The sequence below is a fragment of the Equus quagga genome, chromosome 2, assembly GCF_021613505.1.
Source record: "Equus quagga isolate Etosha38 chromosome 2, UCLA_HA_Equagga_1.0, whole genome shotgun sequence".
Taxonomy (NCBI): Eukaryota; Metazoa; Chordata; class Mammalia; order Perissodactyla; family Equidae; genus Equus; species Equus quagga.
In genome coordinates this window covers 32,525,983-32,551,130 of record NC_060268.1, presented here as the reverse complement: position 1 = coordinate 32,551,130, position 25,148 = coordinate 32,525,983, and the positions used below count along the sequence as shown (strand labels likewise).

General features: G+C 41.2%; 1 protein-coding gene across 3 annotated transcripts in view; it reads right to left on the bottom strand.

The window, feature by feature from the left end:
- The window catches only part of FMN1 (formin 1), a 353,942-nt gene that overhangs the window by 123,078 nt on the left and 205,716 nt on the right, over positions 1-25,148 (bottom strand). For all 3 annotated transcript variants that reach the window (XM_046652860.1, XM_046652862.1, XM_046652861.1), the window contains 5 exons: positions 12,910-12,971; positions 10,150-10,238; positions 4,498-4,627; positions 2,885-3,031; positions 1,752-1,811 (listed from right to left, as the gene is read on the bottom strand). In XM_046652860.1, coding sequence (XP_046508816.1) covers positions 1,752-1,811; positions 2,885-3,031; positions 4,498-4,627; positions 10,150-10,238; positions 12,910-12,971 — 488 coding nt within the window. The remainder of the gene's footprint in view (positions 1-1,751; positions 1,812-2,884; positions 3,032-4,497; positions 4,628-10,149; positions 10,239-12,909; positions 12,972-25,148) is intronic.

Below are 25,148 nucleotides of genomic sequence, written 5' to 3'. Positions count from 1 at the left end.
AATTGTTTAAAGGTGCCCTTTGTAGGACATATAGTTTGGTGAGTCAAGGGCAGACTAGCTATGGATCCCCTTCAACCTGGAGATCTTAAACAGAGAATAACTCAGTATAAACTATACATGATAGTCCTGAGAAAGGTTTGATCAATTGATATTGCTGATTTTATATATCTAGTTGGCAATTTATATCTTCGACTTGTCTTTTGTAAATTACCTACAGCCTCTCTTGCCTTTTTTTTTTTTTTTTTATGAGAAGGGACAAGTTGTCCTTTTCTTGTTAATGCTGAAGAGCTCATTACCTATTATATGTTGCAAATACATATATTGTTACTGGGAGCTTTTTCCTGAAAGGTCTTTTAATTATTATTTCAAGAGAGTATTAATAAGACAAAAGATAACTTTTATAAAAAGGCTGGTGATAAGGATAGTTCCAGTTAGGGAGAACATCAGAGGTAAAAACCCCTCAGTAAGAAAGCACAGGGTGTGTTTGGAAAACATCAGGTCTTGAGTTGGATCACAGAACACATGTAGAGGGAAAGTAATAACAGGATGGTTGTAAAAGACTGGAATTAAATTGGATAGAATCTTAATTTGCTTGAGTATGGGGAGACATTTCTGGCTTTGAGTAAAAAAGCGATGCAATATGATCAGAGCTATAAGAAGTAATTGGGCCATAGGGTGTGGGATGGACTAGAGTGGGAGTAAGTCAAGGTGGGGAGCAATAGAAATTCTCTAAGTGAGTTCTCTTAAAGCCTGAATGAACTGAGGTCAGTAGGGGTGAAAAACATGGAAGAACATGAGAAACAGTTTAATTGAAGGACAGAGAGGAACCAAAATAAGGACAAGCCTCATGTCTGAATGATCAAAAATTATCATATCCTTATAGAAACAGAGGAAGTCCGAGGAGGGGGTAGCGGAATGATAAGCCTGATTGTAGATATATCAAGAACAATCCCCCTAGGAGGGTAGGAGAGATGACTATAGGCTTGTCTTCTGGATGAGACTGCAGGCCTTTTGAAAATAAGGCCCTGGAATCTTTATTTTCCTTCGCTGGGTGCCTAGGAAAAAATGCCTACGTGAGTAGTTGAGCAAGAGTCCTGACAACAATTTCCTGAGACTTTTTCCATTCATACTGATTGCTAGATTTCTCAACAACTCACAACAGTACCTCTTTCTTCCCAAAGTTAGGACTGCTTGTTCTCAATGTAATGAGAAGGAATAAAACACAGAAAATTGTGCTCAGGTAGATTCTCACAGAAATTTTTCTTTCTAATTGCAAATGTAATCTAAGCATAGAGGATGGATTTCAAATTCCACATCTTCAACTTGCTCACAGAGGAACATTACTTATAAAGTATTTGGTATTACTGAATCTTACTTTCCCAAATTTTGGTCTGTGTCCCAGAATCTAGTTTCAAATATAACCAATTACTGAATGGATATAGATTTCACGAGACCCTCACAACCTGGTCAGAAGGCACTGAGATAACTGGGGGTCTCTCTGAAGCTGGGTTACACAGGGGATTGAGAGGCAGTAGATTTGTACCACTGAATAATGCCTCTCTTTACAAGAGTCAACTAAACTCTCTTGGCTTCAGTGTTCCCATCTGTAAACCAAGGAGGCTGGATAGCTCTCAAATTCTATGTTGGACTTGAAATTCATCCATCCATCCATCATTCCGTTTCTAAACGCCAACAACGTGCAAGAGTTGAAACCCCATTAGTGTAGTTTTCCACATAATGCCATTTCTTACCTGATCATAGTAACGCAGGTAATATTTCACGACATAGTCCACCAGGTTAATCCCGTTATCCTAGGTTTAAAAAGAGAAGCTTAAATGAAAATCATTCACATGAGACTCTGCCATATTATAGAGTTAAGAGCTGAAATCTCAACTTGTGGCCCTAATACTTTTAATTTACGATTCCTGGTCCTAATTCTGTTTGGTAAGATTTTCTTCTCTCCTCCTTGTCCCATCATTTTTGATGGCATCTATACAAAGAAATGACTACATTATTTTTTGTGAAGAAAAGAATCAAACAGATAACCCATAAGCCCTCTGAGGTAACAGCTAAAGCAAACAAACAAACAAAACACTGTCTTAATATTTTCTGGCATAAAGCCAAGATGGGGGGGTGGGGGGGAGTGCTAAAGGGACCCAGGGACTAGAACAGAAAACCATCCCTCCCCTTCCCACCTTTCAAAAAATGTGTGTTCTTAATGGCGTGAAAAACAATCAGGGCAGCTTAAAAGGAACGCCATGCCACTTTATGACCCTGGGAGGCCAGGGGCGAGCAGCCCTCCCACAAGGCAGCCTTTGTGTCTTGTTCACATGGGTCTAATTCTAATTTGCCTGTGTGTTTCCCCTCCCTCCACTCCCCCTGCCCCCCATGGGATGCCTAGATATGGGCTGGTTGTTTCTAAAGAGGGAGCTCTGCAGGGGTGTGGAGCCAAATGATAATCAGGCTCAGAGAGTTTGACAGGAGACCCCCAGCTCAATTGTTGTGGGCAAAAGAATAATTCAAATGCTCAGCTCCATGGGTGATTCAACATTGCGCCCTACTCTGGAATGAGTAAATGACAAGTAGCCAACACTGAATTCAAACAGACTCAAGCCTTGTGCTTCGGCTAATACTGTACACTATCTGTTTTATCCTCTCATTGCAGTTCAACATCTAATTGTGTACTGTAGAGCAAACATATCGGGGATTTTGTCATTAAAATAAGATCAAGCATGAAAAACCTATTTTTATTCAAAAGTCAAAAGAAAGCAAAGAAAAAATGCATTGTTAAGGGGAAGACAGAGGTGAATGGAACAACCAGGGAAACTTTTTCCTTTTTTAGGTACAGAAGGAAAGTCATTCATTCTTTATGAAAAATAAATACCCGACTTTTGACGTCCTTGAGTTTGGGCAGGATTTCTAAGCTATATCCATCTGCTTGTCCTCGAGTTCTATTTCCTCCATTCATATAATTTCCAAAAGCCAGAATGAGAGCTAAAATATCCTTCACACTCTTCATGTGCAGCAAGCCCTGCGACGGCAAACACCGATTATTGTGGAGCTGAACTTTAAATGTACCTATGTTCATTCACAACAAATATTTGAGTGCCCAGTAGGCTGTTTGGTGGCATGTTACCAAACAGATTTAATCGTTGGTAAAATGGAAAATACATTTTATTAAGCCATAGGTGTCTTAAAAAATATATTAGCCATCATTTCCCATCCTTTCATTGATTTCCAAACTATATGTTTTAATATTGAAGATTAAATATTAGTATTCATATTTCCACGGAGCCAGGTTTAGATTTTTTAAATAGCTATTTTAACATATTTATAAATTGGAAAAATAGAGTTATTAGAGTTAGGTTTCACATTGATGACTTCTAAGTAGAAAGGGGTTTGATATCATTGGAGGATCTGTTTTTGGACTATGTAGCTATATAAACAGTAAAGTGTAGAGTAGATATAATAACAAGTCTATTCTTCCTCATCCCTGGGTATAACCCTCAGAGGTGAACTACAATAATGTATTTCAAGGCCATAGGCTATGTTTATTAAGTGTTTGCTGATCCGTCTATTAACTTTTACAATTTTAAGCTGCTTACAGGTTTCTTCAGTTCCCCATCTCATTTGTTTTTCCTTTTTTTTGCACCAAGGGCAAATTTTCAAATTGATACTTTTTTCTTTTCTCTCCAACCTTAGTTGGTTTTATTTTCCTTTATTTTAGGGTAAAGAAAGAAAGCCAAATGCAGCTGTAGGCCAACTTCTGCTTCTGCTTTTTAGGGTGTTATTAGAGGATATATATTATACTTTGGTAATATGCAGCCTTGCTTTATTGAAATCTTGTGTAGTTTAGAAAGAAAAAGATCACACCTTCAGATAAGCAACTAAATAGTACAGAATTTGTGGAGAGGATTATCATGTTCTTAAGGACATGGGTCATTATGAGAAAAAGCCAAGTGGTAGAACTTAACTTTATAATGAAATACTAGCATGGTAAAGCTAATAAAAATTTACTTGCCCATCACTCATCATCATAATCATTTGTCAAGTCTTTATAATCTTCTTATTTCACTACGTAGACACATTTTAGATGATTGAACGCATGGATCTAAAGCAAAATCTCCCTTGCAATCCAGACAGTCGAGTAGAAAACAAACTATACTACTTAGGTTGGTTTCACGTGGCCAGTATGTACACTGGAAGGTATCTGAACACTTGAGAAGAAATATGTAAAACCGTCATCTTTTTCCTCCTCCTTTTCTCTGTCAGTCTGCATCTCCTTTTTTCCCTCTCTTTCTCTCTGCCTCATCAGCACACACACACATACTAACACTTAGGCAGGATAATCATCCCAGCTATACTTAGAAAATCACACAATCTTAAGTTCAAAAGGTTTTCCACAGAGGGACTCTAGTTGATCTCTCCTGCTCCCCACTTCCTCCTTTACTCCCAAGAAAGGAAGAGCTATCTTTTAAAATTAGACAGCAAACATACCTTAGAAGCTCGTGTGATGATCTCTACCTTTCGGTGCAAGGAGGTGATACCCTCAGAAAAGACAGATCTGAAGATTATGCACTGGGCACGTTCAGCAAAGTTAGGGATCTGGGCTAACTCATGCAAAAATCTGTAAAAATTAAGAATGAGTTATCTAGTTTCATACACGATCGCAAGGAAAGTAAAAAGACAGCTGAAAAATATCCACCATGAAAGCATTCTTTACTTGACAATGCCAATTTAACAATTATGAAAGGTATCAGATAGCAGATGTAAGGAACTTCAACAGTATGTGTTCTGTTGACAACAAAGCCATTTCTTTTGTGTGTTTCTATAATGGTAAATAAATGTCTGGAGCATAAATTACTTCAGGAACGAAAGTAAACGCAATTAAACTGAACCACAACAAGTTATCTATCTCCTCCTACCCAAACAGGAGACTAAACCCAAATGAAAAGTGTTAATCTTTAGTGTATGAGAGAAAATACTCAATAAGCTCCCTTCATAATGCAGCATTGTCTAAGGGTGAGAAAAGTGAAGACTTGAGGCAAATGTCTGTAGACGAGTGATAAAGCCTCTTACTGAAGTGAGATGAATTAGATAATAGTCTGTAACAACTCTATTCTACAGAAACTTGTTTACATTTCCACACCAACTTACCTATATAGGCAGAGTTCATAGCTCTATTCTGGGAACAAAGCAAGCACTCATTAAAGTGGACACAATCTCAAGTTTCTTAAAAACTACAGCAAGACAAGCTTACAAGCTCAAGGTGAGTACTAACCTACACACAGAAGCTCACTGTCTGAGCATTTGGGCACTGGTGCCCTTTGCAAAATTCAGTTGGAAGAGCTACGTACTCTCCATGCCAACCACCAGAGGAAGGGGTATAAACTAAAATACTTGGAAAGAGTTGGACATGAATTCAGAAAAGGAGAGAATCCACTAACAGCTATTAAATTCATTTTGGGGTTGAAATGATGATTAACTGATATTTCTGAAAGTCTTGGTCAACTTATAACATCATTACCTTAACATTTTGCAACCTTTCACCAAGAATACTTTTACATAGGAGCAAAGCTGGCGCCTCCTTCTTTTCATTTCCAAAGAAATTTCCTTAGCTTATACCCTGCACCTCTTTCACTTTACTTTTAGGAGGATTTGGGTTTTAATAAGATTCTAATTATCAGCTGTTTTTCTTATTTATCCTGTAACCAGGTCATGCAGAGCATCAAAGTCAGAGTCCTGGATGGACAATGTCGGCCAAGGTTTCCTGGAGCCCTCTGGTGCTTGTGCAGGACACAGGTGAGAAACTGCCAGGGAGATCCTAGACAGGCTGAATGATATGTGTGGAAGAGCTGAGTAGAAGTCAGATGTTAAAATGGGGCTTTTTGTTCTAAAATAAAGAGTTTAAACTTTCTCTGAAGGATGGATGGATTTTAAACAGAGAAGTGATACTTTCAGCTTTTTGTTTTAGAAAATCACATGGCAGTGGCTTGGCTGATGGATTGGAGGTGAAAGCAGATTTGAGGCTGGGAGACCTATTCGACATAGCTGCAATATTCTAAGAGGGAAGGTAAGAGGGCCTGCAGTGTGAATGGAGGGGAGCAAAGAGTCGAGAAAGCTTTCAAGGCAGCAAGAACTGGAGTAACTGACCAATCCCAAGGGATGCTGAGAAGAGTACAGAATGACTTGCAGGTTTGTCACCTGGACACCTGGTGGAATGTGAAGATTTGACATACTGGACAAGCAAATTTGGAAAAAATATGATTTTATGTCACTTTCTGTCCAAAAACAGCCATGCAAAGGTTTGAGGAAGGGCACCATGGCTCCTTTCCCATTTATTTGGGAAAGTCTTAGAAGTATAACTACCCTCAGAGGCTGTAAGGCAAATGTCTGATAAATGTCTTATCCTCCCTAACCGTGTTTTATACTCTACACATAGGAACAGGATTAACTCTCTTACAAATCCCCAAGAACAGGTCTTGGACATCGGGCCTTGGTACTTAGAAACATTTATAGATTGATTTCCTTTTGGACTAGTCTAACTTGACACCCTAGGGCCAGTAATAGAGAGGACTAAAGACCCCCAAAGAAACCACAAACCAGGGACCTGTCCCTTCTTTTCCCAAGGCAGGCTTATATTCCCAGGAAGGACTACAACAGTATCTAGGAGAGAAGTTCTGCACCTTACATTGTGTGGGTGACACATCCACTCAGCTAGAAGGTGGAAGGATACAACATGGCCCATTTTTTTTCCCCCAAAGATTGGCACCTGAGCTAACAACTGTGGCCAATCTTTTTTTTTTTTTCTGCTTTTTCTTCTCAAATTCTCCCAGTATATAGTTGCATATTTTAGTTGTGGGTCCTGCTAGTTGTGGCATGTGGGACGCCGCCTCAGCATGACCTGATGAGTGGTGCCATGTCCATGCCCAGGATTTGGACCAGCGAAACCCGAGGCCGCTGAAGTGCAGCACTCGAACTTAACCACTCGGCCACGGAGCCGGCCCATGGCCCATTGTTTTTACGGGACTAACATTTGGTTTATCATCCTCTAAGCCCCCATATGGTATTTTTTCAGGTGTGTGTGCGCACAGGGGCTGTGTACACAGCACAATTTCATGTTGTAACCTGTATTCTTCCATAGAGGAGTACACTAACAGAGCCTCGTTTCAGCAAGTCAATGTATCTCCTTTGTGGGGGATCCCAATGCAGCTGTGGACCCTAGTGGAGCATCCCAATAGGCTGTATATGGTGTCCTCACTCTAGACCACAAAAAGAATCAGGTCTAATCAAACCAAATAGAGCCCCACCTCACCTCACCACCATCCCAAGGCAGACTGCAGAGTTGAGGGCCATCCCTGGCCAGAGTGGCTCTCAGAGAGCCTGGTCACAAACAGACGACATCTCTCTGGGAAATGGCTTTCTAAATATAGGACTGGGGAAGAAGAAAGCTGACGAGGTGAGTGAAGAGGCTGGCTTCTCCATGCTATGATTTATAGGACTGGCACTGCAGGGATCTTAGGAAACTGCAATGCTGAAGCTAAAAAATGATTCATATTTTCCATTATGTAAAACATGCTTATAGTCAACTCATTTGGAGCTAATGGGAAATAAGTTGCCAGAAAATCTGACTCTGGCATAAATCAAACAACTGCTTCCCTGTGCAGGAGGTCAAGAGTGGGGGTAAAATCCACGTAGGCCTGAAGTCTCCATCTCTCTGCACCTCACCCTCCAGTGACTGAGCCCAAGCACATCTCTTCACTGGGACAACACGACAGTCCTCATTGCTGTCAGCAATAGCTTAGCACATTCAGGAAGCCATTACAATGACCATTTACAAACATTAAAAACACTCTTCTATCCAGATCACCAGTAGAGAAGGCAGGAATAATCAGTTATCTATTAATTACCTGCTACCAGTATTCTATGCCCTGGCAATTAATCTTGAAAAATAATGCCAGAAAGGCATTAACACGAAAGGAAAAGGGCAATACTTCTGTTAGCAGAAACCCACTGTTCCTTTCGCTGGGTTGGCCATTCCCACAGCTTAGAGCAGGGCTGGCAAATTATAGCCCACATGCCAAATCCAGCCCACCACTTGGTTTTGTATGGCCCATCAACTAAGAATGGTTTTTACGTCTTTAAATGCTTGAAAAAAAAGAATCCATAAAGGATAATGTTTCATGACATGTAAAAATGACATGAAATTCAAATTTCAGTGTCCATAAATAAAATTGTATCGGGGGCACAGCCACGCCCATTTGTTTACGTATTGTCTAGTGTTGCTTTTGCACCACACAGCAGGTTTGAGTAGTTCCAACAGATCGTAAGGCCCACAAAGCCTAAAATACTTACTATCTGGTCCTGTACAGGAAAAGTTTGCCAGCTCTAGGTTTTGAGTGTCATTGCTCAACGTGGCACAGTTTGTGCTGCCCAAATGTTTGATATGCCCTATTTTCCCTGTTAAGGATTGAATGTTTGTGTCCTCCTAAAATTCCTATGTTGAAATCCTAACCCTCAATGCAATGGTGTTAGGAGGTGGGGCCTTTGGGAGGTAATTAGGTCACGAGGGTAGAGCCCTCACCAGTGGGATTAGTGCCCTTAGGAGAAGAGACATAAGAGCTTGCTTCCTCTCTCTGCTTTCTGCCATGTGAGGATACAAAGAGAAGCTGGGAGTTGGAAGCCAGTTCTCCCCAGAACCCAACCACACCAATAGCCTGATCTTAGACTTCCAGACTCCAACGCAGTGAGAAACAAACATCTGTTGTTTATAAGTCACCCAGTTTAGGGTACTTTGTTACAGCAGCCTAAGCTGACTAAGACAGTCTTCAAGTACTCCCCATGGCCTTGTCAGTGCCTAAATACCCCATTATCAGTCACTTCATTTTCGGTCATTAGCACCTTAGTGGGAATTAATTATATTTTAATTATGACTTGGGAGTGGACCACACGATGAGTCAGGGGTGGGACTTGGTAAGGAGGGTGGCTCAAGCTGATGGAACAGAAGGGCAATGGAACCCCATTTTCACTGTTTCACAATACTCCAAGGCTTCCTGAACTAACTTTGGAGGTGGAGGGTTCCTGGCCTATGCTCCATGTGAGAGCAATTCATCTAAGGCTCTCAAAATTATCATGAAGGTTTGTCAATAACTCCGTAAATCTAGACATCTCCCGCCCTGTCATTTAGGATGTCTTTCTGGACCCGAATGCTCAGGCATCCAAGAGGAGTGAGCCATTCTAAAAGACCCAAGGGCAAGGCATGGAGGTTTCAGTACAAGCCATAAAACCTTGGATGTCTCTAGGGCTGACTTGTTATCCTAAACCTGATCACTCAGTTTCCTCTGTTTCTTATCCCTTACCTCATCTCCAGGCTGAGAGGGATGGCCTGAATTGGACATGAAGCACTCATGGTAGCAATAAGCAAAAGAGCCCTCTCTCTACTCTGAACCCATTCCACATTCTCAGAGTCGTGGGCCATGAAAAGCTGGGTGGGGTTCAGGAGCTGAAGAGACCCAGAAGCTTATCTGTGGTTTGCAGACCCGAAGAGCCCAGCCAAGGACGAGAGTCACTCAGTTACATATTTGAGTTCTGGATTTCCAAAGGGTAAAGAACAACACCCCAAAATCATGGAGCAAACAACTCTAGACAGTGAACGGAGACAAGAACAAGCACATGCAAAGAGAAGATAACAGAAAGCCACATCTAAACGGGGCAGAGCAGGTGGAGAAATTTGGGAGAAAGCTGGCACGTTCAGGCTACATTTACTGGATTTCGAAAAATCCATTTGAATTCTGTGACTCTGACATCATCTTTTTAACTGCCTCAGCAGAACCCTAAACAGAGCAATGACTTCTTCCTTCCTCAGTTACCCTTTTGGCCAGAATGTTTAGTCTAGGAGGAATTAACAAGTTGCTAGAACAAGAAAGGGAAGTCACGAGGGGTAGGGAAGGGGGTTGAGATGTTACATCCAGCGGCACAAATCTCCCGACTGCTCTTCCCGGCAGTCAGGTCATTTCTGCTGCACGCAATAGGTCACGGGAATGAGGGTGCTGTGACTTCGCTCCCTGCACAATTTAGACATGATCAAGCAGGAAGATAGAGACTGCACTTCTCCCTTTGGCCTAACAGAAAAGTGTTCAACGTCCTTACTGCTCAGGTTTATCCAGCAGCTTCAATTCTTCTTCTTTGGATGTCTCGTAATACTTTCTTATTTTAACCAATTCATCCTCTTGGGCTCTCTGGGTTGAAATAGAAACAAAACACACAAAAAGGGAGCAGTGAGAATCTGTCTACAGCAGTGTGTCTCAAAGTGTGGTCTCTGGAGCAGCAGCATCAGCATCATCTGTCACTAGCCAGAAATGCAAATTATTGGCCCTATCCCAGACATCAGAAACTCTAGGGGTGGGGCCCTGCCAGCCCTCCAGGTGATTCTGAGGCATGCTAACGTTTGAGAATCCCTGGCTAATACAAAGGGTCCTAACAAGTGACTTTAGCTGCGTTCAGAAGCCAGAACGTTTGATTGCTCCCTTGGAGTTCCCTGTCTCTCCCTGTGGAAGCAGACACGGTCAAATTGTCCTTAGCATTTGCTTCCTGATCCTCAGAACAGCCCTGACTTTACTTTTAGTCACCTTCTTCTCTTTTTCTGAATTTTCCAAGAACTCATTGTCTGTACTGCTTATTTTGGCATTTAGTCACATACTTTCTCCGTCTATCCAACGATTTCAGTTGTATGCAGCTTTCCTCTACTGTGAGCTAACAAGTACCGACCATGAGCACAGTCCTGAGCCCATGGTAACAAGCATCATCTAGAAGGCACTTTACCTTTTACAAAGTACTTCAACGATTATTATATCCGTCTTTCATAGATGATCCCACCGGCTGACACCCAGAAGCTGGCAAAGGGCCTGACTGGGAATCTCTTTTTCTTCCACAACATCACATTGGCCTTTAGGTCCTCAACAAATGCACCATTAGCTCCTGAAGGCCTGGTATTTGTGTGCCTTTGGCTGTTAATGAAAGCCTTACTGATGGAAATGTGAGAAATTCCCACCCAGCCACACTAAACAGCTCCTGATGTTCATAAAGGATGTAAAAATGTGTAGGGAACTGGCAATCTCTCTAGGCCTGGATGATCACTCTATGGAAATTTTCTATAAGCTACTTAAGGTCCCAGGGGTCACAAGTAGTACAGTGAATCTTTTTTTTTTTTCTTCTTCTTCTTTTTTGAGGAAGATTAGCCTTGAGCTCACATCTGCTACCAATTCTCCACTTTTTTACTGAGGAAGACTGGCCCTGAGCTAACATCTGTGCCTCCACTTTATATGTGAGAAGCCTGCCACAGCATGGCTTGATAACTGGTGCATAGGTCCGCACCCAGGATCTGAACCAGCGAACCCTGGGCTGCCAAAGCAGAGCCTGTGAACTTAACCATTGTGCCACAGGGCTGGCCCTTGCAGTGAATCATTTTCTGAGCTCGGTGACGACAGCATAGTATAGTGCTCCAGCTAGCTCCCTGGGAAATAGCATTACTTTAGTAAAGAGAAGCTGGTTCAATCTATGTTTTCAAATCCTAAAAGAGTCAGTGAACCAGAATAGTTAACAATTATGGCAATTCTGACTCTCCTGTGTCATATTCTCAAGAGAGCTTGCCAATTCTGCTGGTTATTTCCACATACAACCATAACTTAAAGACCATATACATGTACAGCACTGTTTATTTTCAAAATACACTGCGACTGCTACATATATTGCATTCTTTTTTTCTTTTTTTTGAGGAAGATTAGCCCTGAGCTAGCTACTGCCAATCCTCCTCTTTTTCTTTCTTTCTTTTTTTGTTGAGGAAGACTGGCCCTGAGCCAACATCCATGCCCATCTTCCTCTACTTTATATGTGGGACACCTATCACAGCATGGCATGCCAAGTGGTGCCCAGGTCGCTGAGAAGCGGAACGTGCACACTGAACCGCTGTGCCACTGGGCCAGCCCCTGAATTATTTTTTAATACTCACAAAAAGAACAGGTAAAACCCATTATAATCCCCACTGTACTGATGATCACATAGGCTTAAGGAGTTTTAGTAACTGGCCCAAGGGCACTCAGCAGTCAATGGTAGAGCTGGATCTCAAACCTCAGACTGACTAAATGACTCTAAGTCTAAAACACATACTCAACATCCTCTATCACTTCTCACATGCAATGCCACCAGCTCATTTGCACTAAAGGTAATCATCCAAGCCTGTATTAGCATTCCCTCTCCTCAGAGGAAGACACTGGTGTACACCAACATTAAGCAGGTAGCTTACCATCATTCACTCTGACAGCAAGCCACAGGCTGCGTTCTGTGGCACAGAAGTGGTCTCCACCTTGAACCACCCTCCACTGCAGGTATGCGATGAGATCTACTAAGCCAGATACCACAGGAGGGTTTAGGAACCTATTGCTTTTCTCATGTCTGCTCTCATTCGAGCTTATGTTTCTGTGCCTCATCTCTTCCATGCTATGTCAAAATCCTTAGTGTCAAAGAACACGAACGGCTCAGTGATTTTTCAGGTGGAAAGAGTCACATATAACCATTTGTTAGACCTTAGTATTTTTTTTAATTAGTAAAGATACGAAAATATGGAAATTCTGGTTCTGCAGGTCTTTGATATTCACATTTCATTTTTCCTGAGGAAGATTAGTCCTGAGCTAACATCTGCCACCAATCCTCCTCTTTTTGCTGAGGAAGATCGGCCCTGAGCTAACATCCATGCTCATCTTCCTCTACTTTCTAAGTGGGACGCCTACCACAGCACGGCTTGACAAGGGGTGTGTAGAACCCCACCTGGGATCTGGGCTGGTGAACCCCAGGCCGCTGAAGCAGAACGTGCAACCTTAACGGCTGTGCCACCGGGCTGGCCCCAATACTCACATTTTCATATAAGGCTGCCAGGGTCTCCAGATCAACCACAGAGTCATCCACATTGAAAATGGCTGCCGAGCACCCAAAAAGAAAGAGAAAAAAGAATAAAGTGTTTGATTAGACTCCCCACACCAATATTGACTCCACATCTAACTTCTAAGCAATAGAGTCATGAGTTGCTTAATGATGGAGATATGTTCTGAGAAATGTGTAACCAGACAATTTCATCATTGTGTGGACATCCTAGAGTGTACTTACACAAACCTAGATGGTATAGCCTACTACATACCTAGGCTACATGGTACCAATCTTACGGGAGCACCATCACACATGCGGTCCATTGTGGACGGAAACGTCCTTATGTGGCGCATGACTGTATCCTGCTGTACTTTCTTTCGATGTGTTCCTGCTCCCTTTCTTTTTACACCAAGGAGGCCCCAGTGAAAGAAACCAAAATGGTTCCTATTGCTGGCCTGAGCCTCGGCCCTGCCTAGTTTAATTCCTCAAGCTCCATGTCCTTTCTGCAGTTTAATTTAGGCTCCACAGGAGAAGTGTTTGTGCTTTAAAACTAAATCAGTCTGTAGGTTTGAAGCGTAATTTTAAATCTTTCTCCCCGGCTGGTAATTGAAGAGATTTAGTACCTAATGCACTAGGACTGACTCTTGCCCATTACCAGGAAGAGAGAAAGAAAAAAGACAATGTTGGCAAATTAAATGAATTCAGGCATGTGATTTCAGGCACCTTTCCATGGCCACTGCAAACATATTGTTTGGATTAAAAAGACAAGAAAAGGCAATAATTGCATCAATGGCAAATTAAGATTATGGAAACCTCCCATGAGCCAGTCTTAAGGCAAGTTCTCATTCCCATGGTTTTATTAGGATTCTACTTGTTCTGTATCTTAAAGTCATTTAGCTATTAACTAATACGCTTAAGATTTCATCTAGAGGAATTCTTTCCCATATATACTGAGATACAAACATTGAGATTTTTAAAGGCTTAATGGATTTGGCAATCAAAGTGTTTGAAATAGGCAGCTCCACATCTTTAAATAATTATTCAAAACTAATAAGGTTTGTTCCTTCAAACCCACCTCCCTTCTCTGACTTTACATTGTGAAATTAACCAGCACGCTAGTAAATTTTCTCCGTGGCAGGCTAATTAATTTTATTAAACCAAACAGTGATATTTAGAATGCCTTAAAATTTTGCTCGTCAACCATTATTCTGTTCACTGGCAGTACACCACGGTTTTTGGAGGAGGGAGGGATCAGGTAAAGGGCAGGTTACTTTCAAACTGTTTTTCTTCTTCTGTAGTTTAGAATCATATGAACCCCTTTACACAATTTTAACAAAGTTAATTAACTGAGCTAAGATCATGTAACTTCACAGAACACCGAGAAATGTACTTAAAATTCCTTTGCCGGCCACCTTCTCTAACTTAGGAGTTAATCAGCAATCTACTTCTAAATCGGTGGGGTAGTGAGAAGAGAAGAGGTTAGTGTGCTAGTGACAAAGTGAGTTGTCTCAGATTCCACCAGGACAAAGGAAAATTACACTTCCGAAAAGGTCCATCTGAAACCACAAAAGAAAAATGTAGTTTGAGGAAAGAATGAAAGAATTTATCCTCCTAGGACTGTTATTTTGTGTGGAGATAATATGACTTCACTAATTTATTAGATAGACCAGGCATTTTTAAATGTCTGGTGCTTTAAAAAACAAGAACAAAATAGCCAGAAACAAAGTCTACGTTATATAAATTCCAACATTCTCCTACAAAAATCAGCCAATGTGAACGCAATAAGAAAATGTAAAATTCTAAAAATAATTTATCAGAAACATCCACTTCTAAACTCATCATACATCCTAGGTACTATATATGAACTACAAGATTACTTGATTATATGTAAGCTAAACTAATGGGAAGGACAATGATCTTGGGATTCTTTTCCTAGTGAGCAAATATTTGGCTTTTAAAAGTTAATCAGTGTGGGTCCCTGATACACAATTTGATGGGGTATGTGGTCAGCCAATTCCCCCACAGTGTGCTAGGTAGCAGAAAGAAAACATCTGGGAGGATGCGACCAGAGAACAAGTACGGGCTGTGGAGACAGATATTCTTACATTTACCCATCCCTTGAGTTAATGTTTTTGACTGTGTATTACGTTCCAGAAACTGTTCTAAAATGCTGTGAATATATTAAGTCAAAAGTCTATAAGACATTTAAAGTACTTGATCTCATGAAATTTAAACTCTAGCTTAGGGGACAGGAAATAAACAAGTAGGGGCTGGCGCAGTGGCATAGTGGTTAACTTCGTGCACTCAGCTTGGCAGCTGGGAGTTTGCGGGTTTGGACCCCAGATGCGGACCTGGCACTGCTCATCAAGTCACACTGTGGCGGCATCCCACATAACAGAGAGGAAGATTGGCACAGATGTTAGCTCAGGGACAATCTTTCTCTCTCACACACACACACACACACACACACACAAAAACAAGTAAACAGTTCCAGATAATGAAATACTATGAAGAAAGTGAAGTAGAGAAATGAGCAACATTAGATAGGATGATCAATGAAAGCTTCTTTGAGGAGGTAACATTTAAGCTAAGAGCTGAAGAGGTCAGTTCTGTGAATATCTGGGAGAAAAGCATACCAGGGAGAAGTAACTATGAAAGCAAGTTTCTTTTTCTGACGAAGGAACAAGCTCAAGGGTCAGAAAAAGATCAAGATGACGTTTACAGAGAGAGCAAAACTTACTTACTATGTGATCCTGGCAAGTTAAACTGTCTGAGCCTCAGCATATCCATAAAACGAGTGTAACACGATTTACTGAAAGGATTAAGTGAGGTAATATGTATGCTTGGCATAACACATAGAGAATGGTATGAATTCAAAATTGCACCTCTGAACTTTGACTATTATGATTTTAAATATACACATTGTTAACGTGTGTTAATGCTTGTTATTGCCTTATCTCCTTTAGCATCTGGAAAGAATTATAAATAGAAGACTGCAACTACTGAGTAGTTTGTGCCATAAACGAAGCTTTCCAGAAGTCTTGAGCGTTTCAGATAGGAGTAATTGCTATCACACCCTTTTGGTCCTTCAAAACCCGCTGAAGGTCCAACTTCAGGAAGCATTATTAACAGGAAAGGTATACGCACAAGCAACTCTAACCACAAAAATAATCTATCAAAAGTCTTAAGGGAAATACAAGATACTTTGGGGTTCATTCAGAAAGTCAACCTAATTTTTATCTTTCCCATCAATCCACCCCTCGTCATACCACCAAAGTTATTTTTTTTTAAATATGGGTCTCCAAATTTTACTCTGATGTTTAAAATACCTCAATTGTCTTTCCTTTAACTATTGGGTGAAGACCAAACACCGTGGCCTGATTTTTAAGTTCATCCTTTCCTGGCCCCAAGCTATGCTTCCAGTCTCATCACCTACCACTTCTGCTTCTCCCATGTAACCAGTGCTCCAGCCATGTTGGGCAACTCCCCATTCCTGAATGTGCCATGGCTGCCTCCCTTTCTACACCTCACCCTCCAAGGCTCAGGTGACGGTTCTTGCCCTGGAAAGACACCCTTCGACCTTCAGATCATTGAGTCCTCACTCTTATTTCCTCTTCCATGGCACGGCACTCATACTTTACAAAGGGTGAAGAGAGTCTATTTTGAGAACCTGTATTATGGTGTGTTGCATAACAGTTTCCCTCCCCCACTGGAGTGTGAAAACCCTGTAGTCAGACATCATTTCTATGCATGTTGATAACCCCAGCACCCAGCATAGTGGCCAGGGTGTAAGAGGGGAATAAAATAAATATCTGTGGATGGGATGGACACTACAGGAGCCCCAAAGAGTGGGTCCTTCCGTTGGGTATCACAAAAAGTTTCTTGATAAAGAGAATATGGGGTCTTGAAAAAGAAAACAGACTTTAAAAAGAAATAGAATTTTAAGAAATGAAAATATTATATTATGGGGGGTTGTATGTGAATTAAGGTTGTTGCCCACTCTCATTTGTCCCTATTAAAAAAATCTAGGTTTAATCAGGGGAAGTGCACGATCATGCCCCACCGACACATTCAGTATAGATACACTGCTTACCTGAATATTCCACACCAAAAAATAAGTAACTTTAATAACTGAATTTTCTCATGAATAAAGTAAATATCTTTCCCCTCATTCTTAACCCTCAAAAGTGTTTTAAATAGCACTACCATTTGAGGAAAAAGGTTATGAGTAAAAATTCAACTGTCAGATTGCCTCAGGCAGACACCTAAAACACTCATTTATTAATTACCATTAATTAAACCAAATTCATTCTAAGCAATGACAATTTGTAAATTTACAAGTGCCAGTGAACATCAACTGGAAGGATGCGAGACATTCCACATGGAAGAAACAGATGCAGATGGGCTCACGGAACGTGCAGGCCATGGCAGGCAGTTCAACTTTGCTTGAAGAGAGCATTAATCAGAATCTCGAGGAAGATCTTGTGGAATTCTGAATGCCATGATGAAGAGCCTGTAATGCACTTCATACATGGAAGAGAGGCATTGAGCAGTTACGAGCAGGGGAGTCAACTGGACAGGGTTATACTACAGAGGACAGGCCAAAATTTGGAAAGACTGGCTTTGAACCTATTCCAGTGGGCAAGAGGTAGCCAAAACCTGAGTACTGTGGACAGAAGGAAGAGGACAGAGGAGAAAGGCACTGTAGAGCACGACAGGGTGGTATCACACTCCAGCACTGGGACTGACGAAACCAGACTGTAAAACCACTCTGAGGCTTCATGCCATCCACAGAAGTAGGCAGAGGAGCCTCAGTGCTGGACATGCCTGTGCATCTCCCCCCAAGGACCTGGGGGAGGAATGAGGGAAGGGGAAAATGACTAGTGAAGGAAGAAGGAGAGAGAGAGATTAATTTAGGGCCAATGCCAAGTATTCCACCGAGGCTTCTCCTCTCCTACAAAAGGATCTTAAAAATAAAAGAAAAAGTAAAATAAAATTCAGAGGTGGAAGAAGCACTATGAGGAGATCATCTGGTTGAGCCCAGGAGCTTAAGGAAATTAAATCATTTCTATTATTTCTATCCTACAGAGTGACAGAGGAAGGTTAGGTTATTGGCCAAAGGTCTAAAAAGTAAAAAGAGCATAAATCATAGGACTCCTAGGAGAGCTGTCTTGCACACACATAATTCTGCCTCCTATTCACCAAAAACAGCTTAAGTTCCTACACAGGGCCAAAATCAACATCTGATAATTCTATTCCCCAAATACTGGGACAGTGTATTAGAGAATCAATTTTTGAAGGCACTCACCATCAAACTTACAAGCATTACATGAACCCATTTAATTAGTTAACTGTCGATGACAATGTAGAAAGAAGTCAGTGATCGATTAAAATATTTTTGGAGTTACCTAGGATCAGGTAGCTTCCTCTGTTTTAAAAATACTCTGTCTCTCTTGCTCTGTCTCTTTCACACACAGACTTATACACTGTTTATCTCATAAGCTGAATAAGCAAACGCCAGCCTATACAATTTTACAGCATGCCCCGAAGCCCTGATACAGTAATTCCAAGTAATTCTAGCTTTTGTTCCCATCTGTATAGGGCTCATTATACCAACACTCCTGCAGATGGTGTCAGAAAGGTGAAGTGTCAAATCCACAAAGGGGAGACCCCAACAACTCATTGCTACTGCAATATCAATCATTGCTGGTGGTTTTTACTTTTATCTCCCTCTCTCCTTAGTTATCCCCGCTCACACTGTCAGTTCAGTTAGAATATTTCACCTACACCTCACAATATGTCGAAAGGAAGTAGACACACGCTGTGAAAAGCTGGTAATTTTATTGGGTTCCTTTACCTTTAAAAATCTGTTACTTGGTCAAGTCTGGTTTCTGGGCTCCTTTTTTGCAGGGAAATTGAGGCAAACATTTTTATGTGGTCCTCTGGTGCCTGCTCTGTACTCCAAGAACTATATACACAAGGATCATTAGAGTAGTGTTTCGCCCATTAAGATATAATAACCGTCAGCAGGGACAAAAAGCAGATCGGTATCACAAATTCAAACTAACAGGGGCACATAAAAACTCCGTGCCTGCTTCAGACACATGCACAAGGTCGGGGCCTTACACAATGGGTAAATTCCCTCTCTAGTTTGAAGACAGCTTTTCACAAGACCAGGGGAAGCAGAAAGAACATGCGGGAATTCTCTTAGCCCTCTAGCCATTTTTAACCCTGAATCCTTTTCCATCCCCAAGTGCACTATGTCCAAATAAACAAAGAACGGCCATGTTTGCTGTTTGAAGGGCTTCTAATTAGTAAAAAACAAGCAGTTACTTAAGGGAGCTGTTCTTTTTGACTGAAGGAGCACCTTTGGGCAAGAAACACATGGGGGATTGAGGTAAGAAAAGCACACTACTTGGTCTGTTGGTTAGCCAAAGTAAATCTGGTCATCCAAGGTGGGGAAGATGTCACAGACAGATAGGGTTGTGTTGGCTTACCAGGCTTTGGCTGATGTTGGTTTAAAAATAACCTCTAGGAAGCCCGTTTTAGGCTTCTTAGGTAGCTGACACGATATCTTGGACAAAGTGGTGTTTAAGAATCGTTTGCAAATGGACTAGATTCTCAGCCCAAGAAAGCAAAGATTAATAGGATTATTTGACTCCATTAATAGAAATTATTTTGTTAACAATGTAAACTTTCCAACAGCCAACATAAAACTTAGCTGTTTTGCCCAAATTGCTGATATTTTTAGGGCTTTATAAATACTCAATTTGTAAGGAAAGGAGAATGAATGGAGAAAGGAACATAGAAGGCCTTGGATTTTTACAACTCTCAGGTAACCTACCCCTAAAAACTCCCACAGACCAACTCCCCTGATCTCTACAGGAAAAGGCAAGGATGTGGGGACAGGGGAGAGGGCAGTGATAGAATCTGAGAGCTGGGGAAAGGCAGAGTACGGACATCTCCCCCAGCCTCACCTCCCAACAACGAGGTCGGCACTGAGAGTGAAGCCTAAGTTCATGATAAAACTGAGCAAGAGGTGAAAACAATGAGGCCAACAGAGAGAAGTGGAGGATGGGAGGACCACTCTGAGGCCAGGGTAAGAGCTTCCCAGAACCTGCACCACTGAGAGCTCTGTAACCGAGTCTCTTCACCGCGGTCATAGCTCTCCTATAACCCTCCTGCAATACAGCTCACTTTTTCCCTACTGGCCACTATGTTCCACCTCCAATCGGCACTGGGAACACCTTTATAGACACTGGTACATGCAAAGCCCCACTCCAGTACATATCCAGACAAAATGCTAAGGGTACCAATTATTATTATTATTATTATTTTAAAGATTGGCACCTGAGCTCACATCTACAGGGCACCAGTTATTAAGCAGCTTAAAGAAATCTCTGTCCATTACTTCAGAAGGTGGGGACAGGAGGCAGACCTTACTGGGGTTTAATACTTCATAAATTAACAGCTAGCGTTTATTGGGAGCTTCCTGTGTGCCAGGCATTGTTCTAAGTGTTTTAGATTTAATTGTATGAAGTGGGAGCTACTGCGGTCCCTGTGTATACAGACACCTTGGTCTCTAAATGGCATCACATGCTTTTTACATTAATCAGCAATTTCGCAGTGGGAACCATATACAGCCCATGCTCCAAAAATTTCATTTGTGTAATAACATCCATAACTTCACTACTATTTAAGTATCCCTAATACTTCATTCTGATACACTATTTCAATCTTTATGTGCAGTTATTCACAATAATCAGTATTGCAGTTGAAGTCATAGCAAAAGATTTTCCAGAAAAAAGAAACCTGAAACTTGAAAAGGCATTAACTTAAAAGAAAATATATAAAGGAAATCAAATCTACAGTAACGTAAAGTCTAATTTCCTTGCAAAGATATTAATAATTTTACACTGCATACCAGAACTGACTAAAAAGGGAATTAAAGACATGAAGAATGAACAAACACAAAAGTTGCCTCCAGAAGCAGAAAGAATAAGAACAGCCAAGGGAATATATTTTACAATCCCCATCTACATTGCCAAATGCCTGCTAGTGTGTCATGCTAGTTGGTACAGACCTTAATTTGGGCTTTGATGGAAACTGGAGGCAAGGATAAATGACACAGTAGACAGGAGCTGGCTGGGAGGTGGGAGAAATGACAATCCCAAAAGGGACACACATCTAATCTATCCCAAAAGCTCAAAATCACTCAGGCTTACAAAGCAAAAATCCCAATTCTCGATTAAGTCCAAGCATGTACTATTTATGCCTGAAGGTGCCCAAGGTGCCATTTTATAGGTGCAATTAAAATTGTCCATGGTTCAAACCTCAAAGAAGGGCACAGGCATAGAATTCACAAGACTTCCCCTCCTTCATCCCCTCTATTCTCTGTAGGGCAGTGGAATGAGAAACAATTTGGGTTAAGCTACTTCTGTTCTTCCATTAGTTCTGGTTCTTTTAAGCCAAAATTACATTCCAGGCAGATTGGATGGTCTCAGCTAGTTGCCTGAAGGTAAGGTACAAAGAAATGCCACCCTCTCCTTCTTGGACTCAGCTCTGTGAGTGAAGGAATGTAGAGCGGTTTAGAAAGAGGAGGGTGGGACCCCTGTAGCTCAGGTGTTCTACACTCAGTGGGAGGAGAGAAGGGTGGGAAAAGAAAGGGAAGTATTGGAGCTACTGTTTATAGTCATCTAAAGATTTTTTTAAGAAATTGAGCTTCACCAATATTAAATAAGTTGATTGCCCCTGGCACCTTCCCTCTGTATGTCTGCAGGTCATGATCACATACCATTTTTGGTGGGTCAACTCCTTCACGTGTGATATCCTCAGCTGTTCTTTTACTTCCAACATATTACGATTTGGGGGACCCAATTAAATGAAGTTCTCTGATTCTGAAATCTGGTTTTAACTAAACTAAACTTGGCAGAATAAACAAGTTGGTTTCAAAAGATTCCTGCAGAGAAACCCCAGATTAAAAATAATCCATCAACAATAAGAAAATGGCAGAGTAGACACTGATTGCTAGTATAAGTTATCAGTCATGAGATGAGTTAAAAGAAAGGACAAGTTAGATTGGCTCAGACATTGACCTCCATAAATTATAACAGAGTTTAACAAAAGACTGTTTGAAATGTGGGTTTAGATCCATGATTGTTAGCAGTGAGCCTCACTCTGTTTATATATTGAGCCTTGAAATATTAGCTAAAGAGAAGCCAAAGCCATCAAAATTAGCAAGACATTTAAAAATATTATTAATCGCATCTGAATTCATATTTTTGCATATGTTTTATAATGTAAATATTAGTCTGTCACACATCTACATAATACACGTTTTCGAAAACATACCTTGAGAAGCATACTCTAAAACTTTTTACTGCATAACAAAAATTTTGGAGACCAACTGCCTTTGAGTATAGGATCTTCTATGCTAGAATTAGAATGTTCCTCCAGAAAGCCCTGGACAGTTCATTGTGAATTTCAGATGCCTGGTGAAATTCATTATGTTTTAGATAACTAGCATAAACCATGACAGAGATTTCTAGAAATTACTGGTAAAAGCAGCAAAGTCCACTGGGCATCCTCAGATCTAGGTTTTAGACTCTGGGCATATAACTAACGGGCATCCTTTTACATTTTGATTTGAGATTCCTAAACAGAAGGATGGTCTTTGAAACAACTGAACTCCCAAACTGAGATTCTGGACTAGTAGGAACTAAACTGAAAAATGTTTTATTTTGATGTTAGATTAAATATTATAAATATGAATTCTGAGTGTACGGGAAGTTCCAAATGAATGCCAGGAGGTTTCTGGCACCCAGTCTGTTGCAACGCATATGGAGGTTTATATCAAGAATAGTCAACAGCAATTTTCCATCTCCCCTGGGAAAGAATAAGAGGAAATCACTAACGTGGAATGAAAACACTAATTTGCAATCATGGAGGCAGTCACCGTGTCCAAGGATGCCAAAATGCTTTTAATATGAGTCATCCAATTTAGCAGATGGAAAGCCAGCAAGAAGTAGATGACTTATTCAGAATCTCTCCTGGACCAAATACAAATGCTGTGGGTATTATGGTCAGTCTCCTGAAACCATTCTTCCTCCACAACCAAAGTCTTGCCTTTAATCATGAGGTGCTTTAAAATTCAATCAGTAAATGGATTTGCCTTTCTCCTACAAGATTTCCATCGTCATCTTGGGTAGAGACAAACAGATAAAGATGTTACCTTTTGGGGGATGTTCTCTCTCTAACATCACCCTATCTACTTGGAATCAGGCTAGAATTTGCAGATGCTCATTGAACACTTTAGCTTAAATGTCTCCAGTCATCTCAGACTCAAATCATCTGAAGCAGACTTGATTTTTCTGCTTCTACCCATGCTTTTCCTCCTGTATCTCCAGTTTATGCTTTTGGCACCATTATACACATTCTTGTTGAAGTCAGAAACCCAAGGCACCTCTAAGACTTCTCCATCACTGCTTGCACCTGATGTGGCTAACTGCAGCAATTCTCTCTCCAAAAATCCCTTGTATATAGTCTCCTCATCCACATTCCTACAGACACAGCCTTAGTTCTGGCCTTCGTCATTTATTATCTCAAGTCACAGTCCCTTTCTCACAGATTAATCTGCCTTCAATATTATTTTCGTTTATTCATTCAACAGACACTTGATGATCATCACCCAGATGCCGGGCACCGGACAAGGTGCTAGGGACACATCAGTGAGCAATCTCCCTCTTGGAATCTATATTCTGGTGGTAGATATAAATGAAAACATAAATAGATAATATTAAGCACAACGTAAAATGTACGAGAACTAACTTAGGGTGACTAAAATTAGCAAAGGGGAATCTGAGAGGGCTTCTTTGAAGTGGCATTTAACCTGAAACCTAGCAAAGAAAAGGAACAAGCTATAAAGAGTGGGATGGCAAAGCATTTCAAACAGAGGGACTGTGCAGTGCTGTTCATCTAAAATGCACTGTGCCTTCAAAGACACAGAAGGAGGAAAGCAGTTGGCCTTGTTAAGGAAGCAAAGAGGACCACTGTTGTTAGAGGGCAGTGAGAGGGGAAGCAAGCACAGCCAAGTGAAGCAGGCGATCCAGGCTGCAGCTGGAGCGCATGAGGCCTTGGGGCCAGTCTTCCACATGAGAGAGATTTCTGCACTCAAAATCAGATCCCAGCACGTCCCCTCTTTAATTTCATCTCCCCGTTACTGACAGGATAACATCCCAATTTCATGTGATGATATTCAGGGCTGTTCCTGGTCTGGATGCTGCTTGCCTTTCTAGCCCTCTGCCCTTAAACAAGCCACATTCACATGTAATCTGTATGCTCGAGCTGTGCCTCCTTTTCACGTGCCTTCCTTCCTCAATTGGAAAAGCTCCTCTGTGGGATGACCACCTTTGATCCTCTAAGTTTTACAGGATGAGTCAAGATATTGCTCTCTCTTATTTCATAGGCAACTCTGTTGTAATCTTGGGCTGCTCTGTACATCTCTCTCATCGTCCTGTGACCTCTAGAGAATGTTACAGTTTGCATCGTACGTGTTGTGGTAGTCATGATGCCTGACACAGAGCTGGCATTCGATACCTGTTTATTGAGGCAGAGAGCGAGGGAGGGAAGAAATGGAAGGAAGGAAGGAAGCAGGAAAGGAAGTTTTGCCCAAATGCACTGGAATGGAATACACGACATTCTGATTCCATCTAGTCTAAGGTTTAGTCTGTTTTTTTTTTTAAATCAAATTAAATTAAAAAACCACTTATTGAATGACTTTTATATATGATACACTAGCCCAATTAGTTGTAAACAATGCTTAATTCTCAGAGAAATTCTTAGCAAAGAAATGCAACATGATACATAGGAACAAACATAGGCTCTGCTACTTGTCATCTGTAAGACCTTGAGGTACAGAGACCCCAAGTCCCACTTCTTTTTTTTTTTTTGTGAGGAAGATTGGCCCTGAGTTAACATCTGTTGCCAACCTTACTCTTTCTTTTGCTTGAGGAAGACTGTCACTGAGCTAACATCTACGCCAATCTTCCTCTATTTTATGTGGGATGCCGCCACAGCATAGGTTGATGAGTGGTGCTTGGTCTGTACTCGGGATCTAAACCTGCGGACCCTGGGCTACTGAAATGGAGCATGTGAACTTAACCACTACACCCCTGGGCTGGCCCTGCCAGTCCCTCAATATATATTACAGGCAATGTTCTAGTGGACAGCAG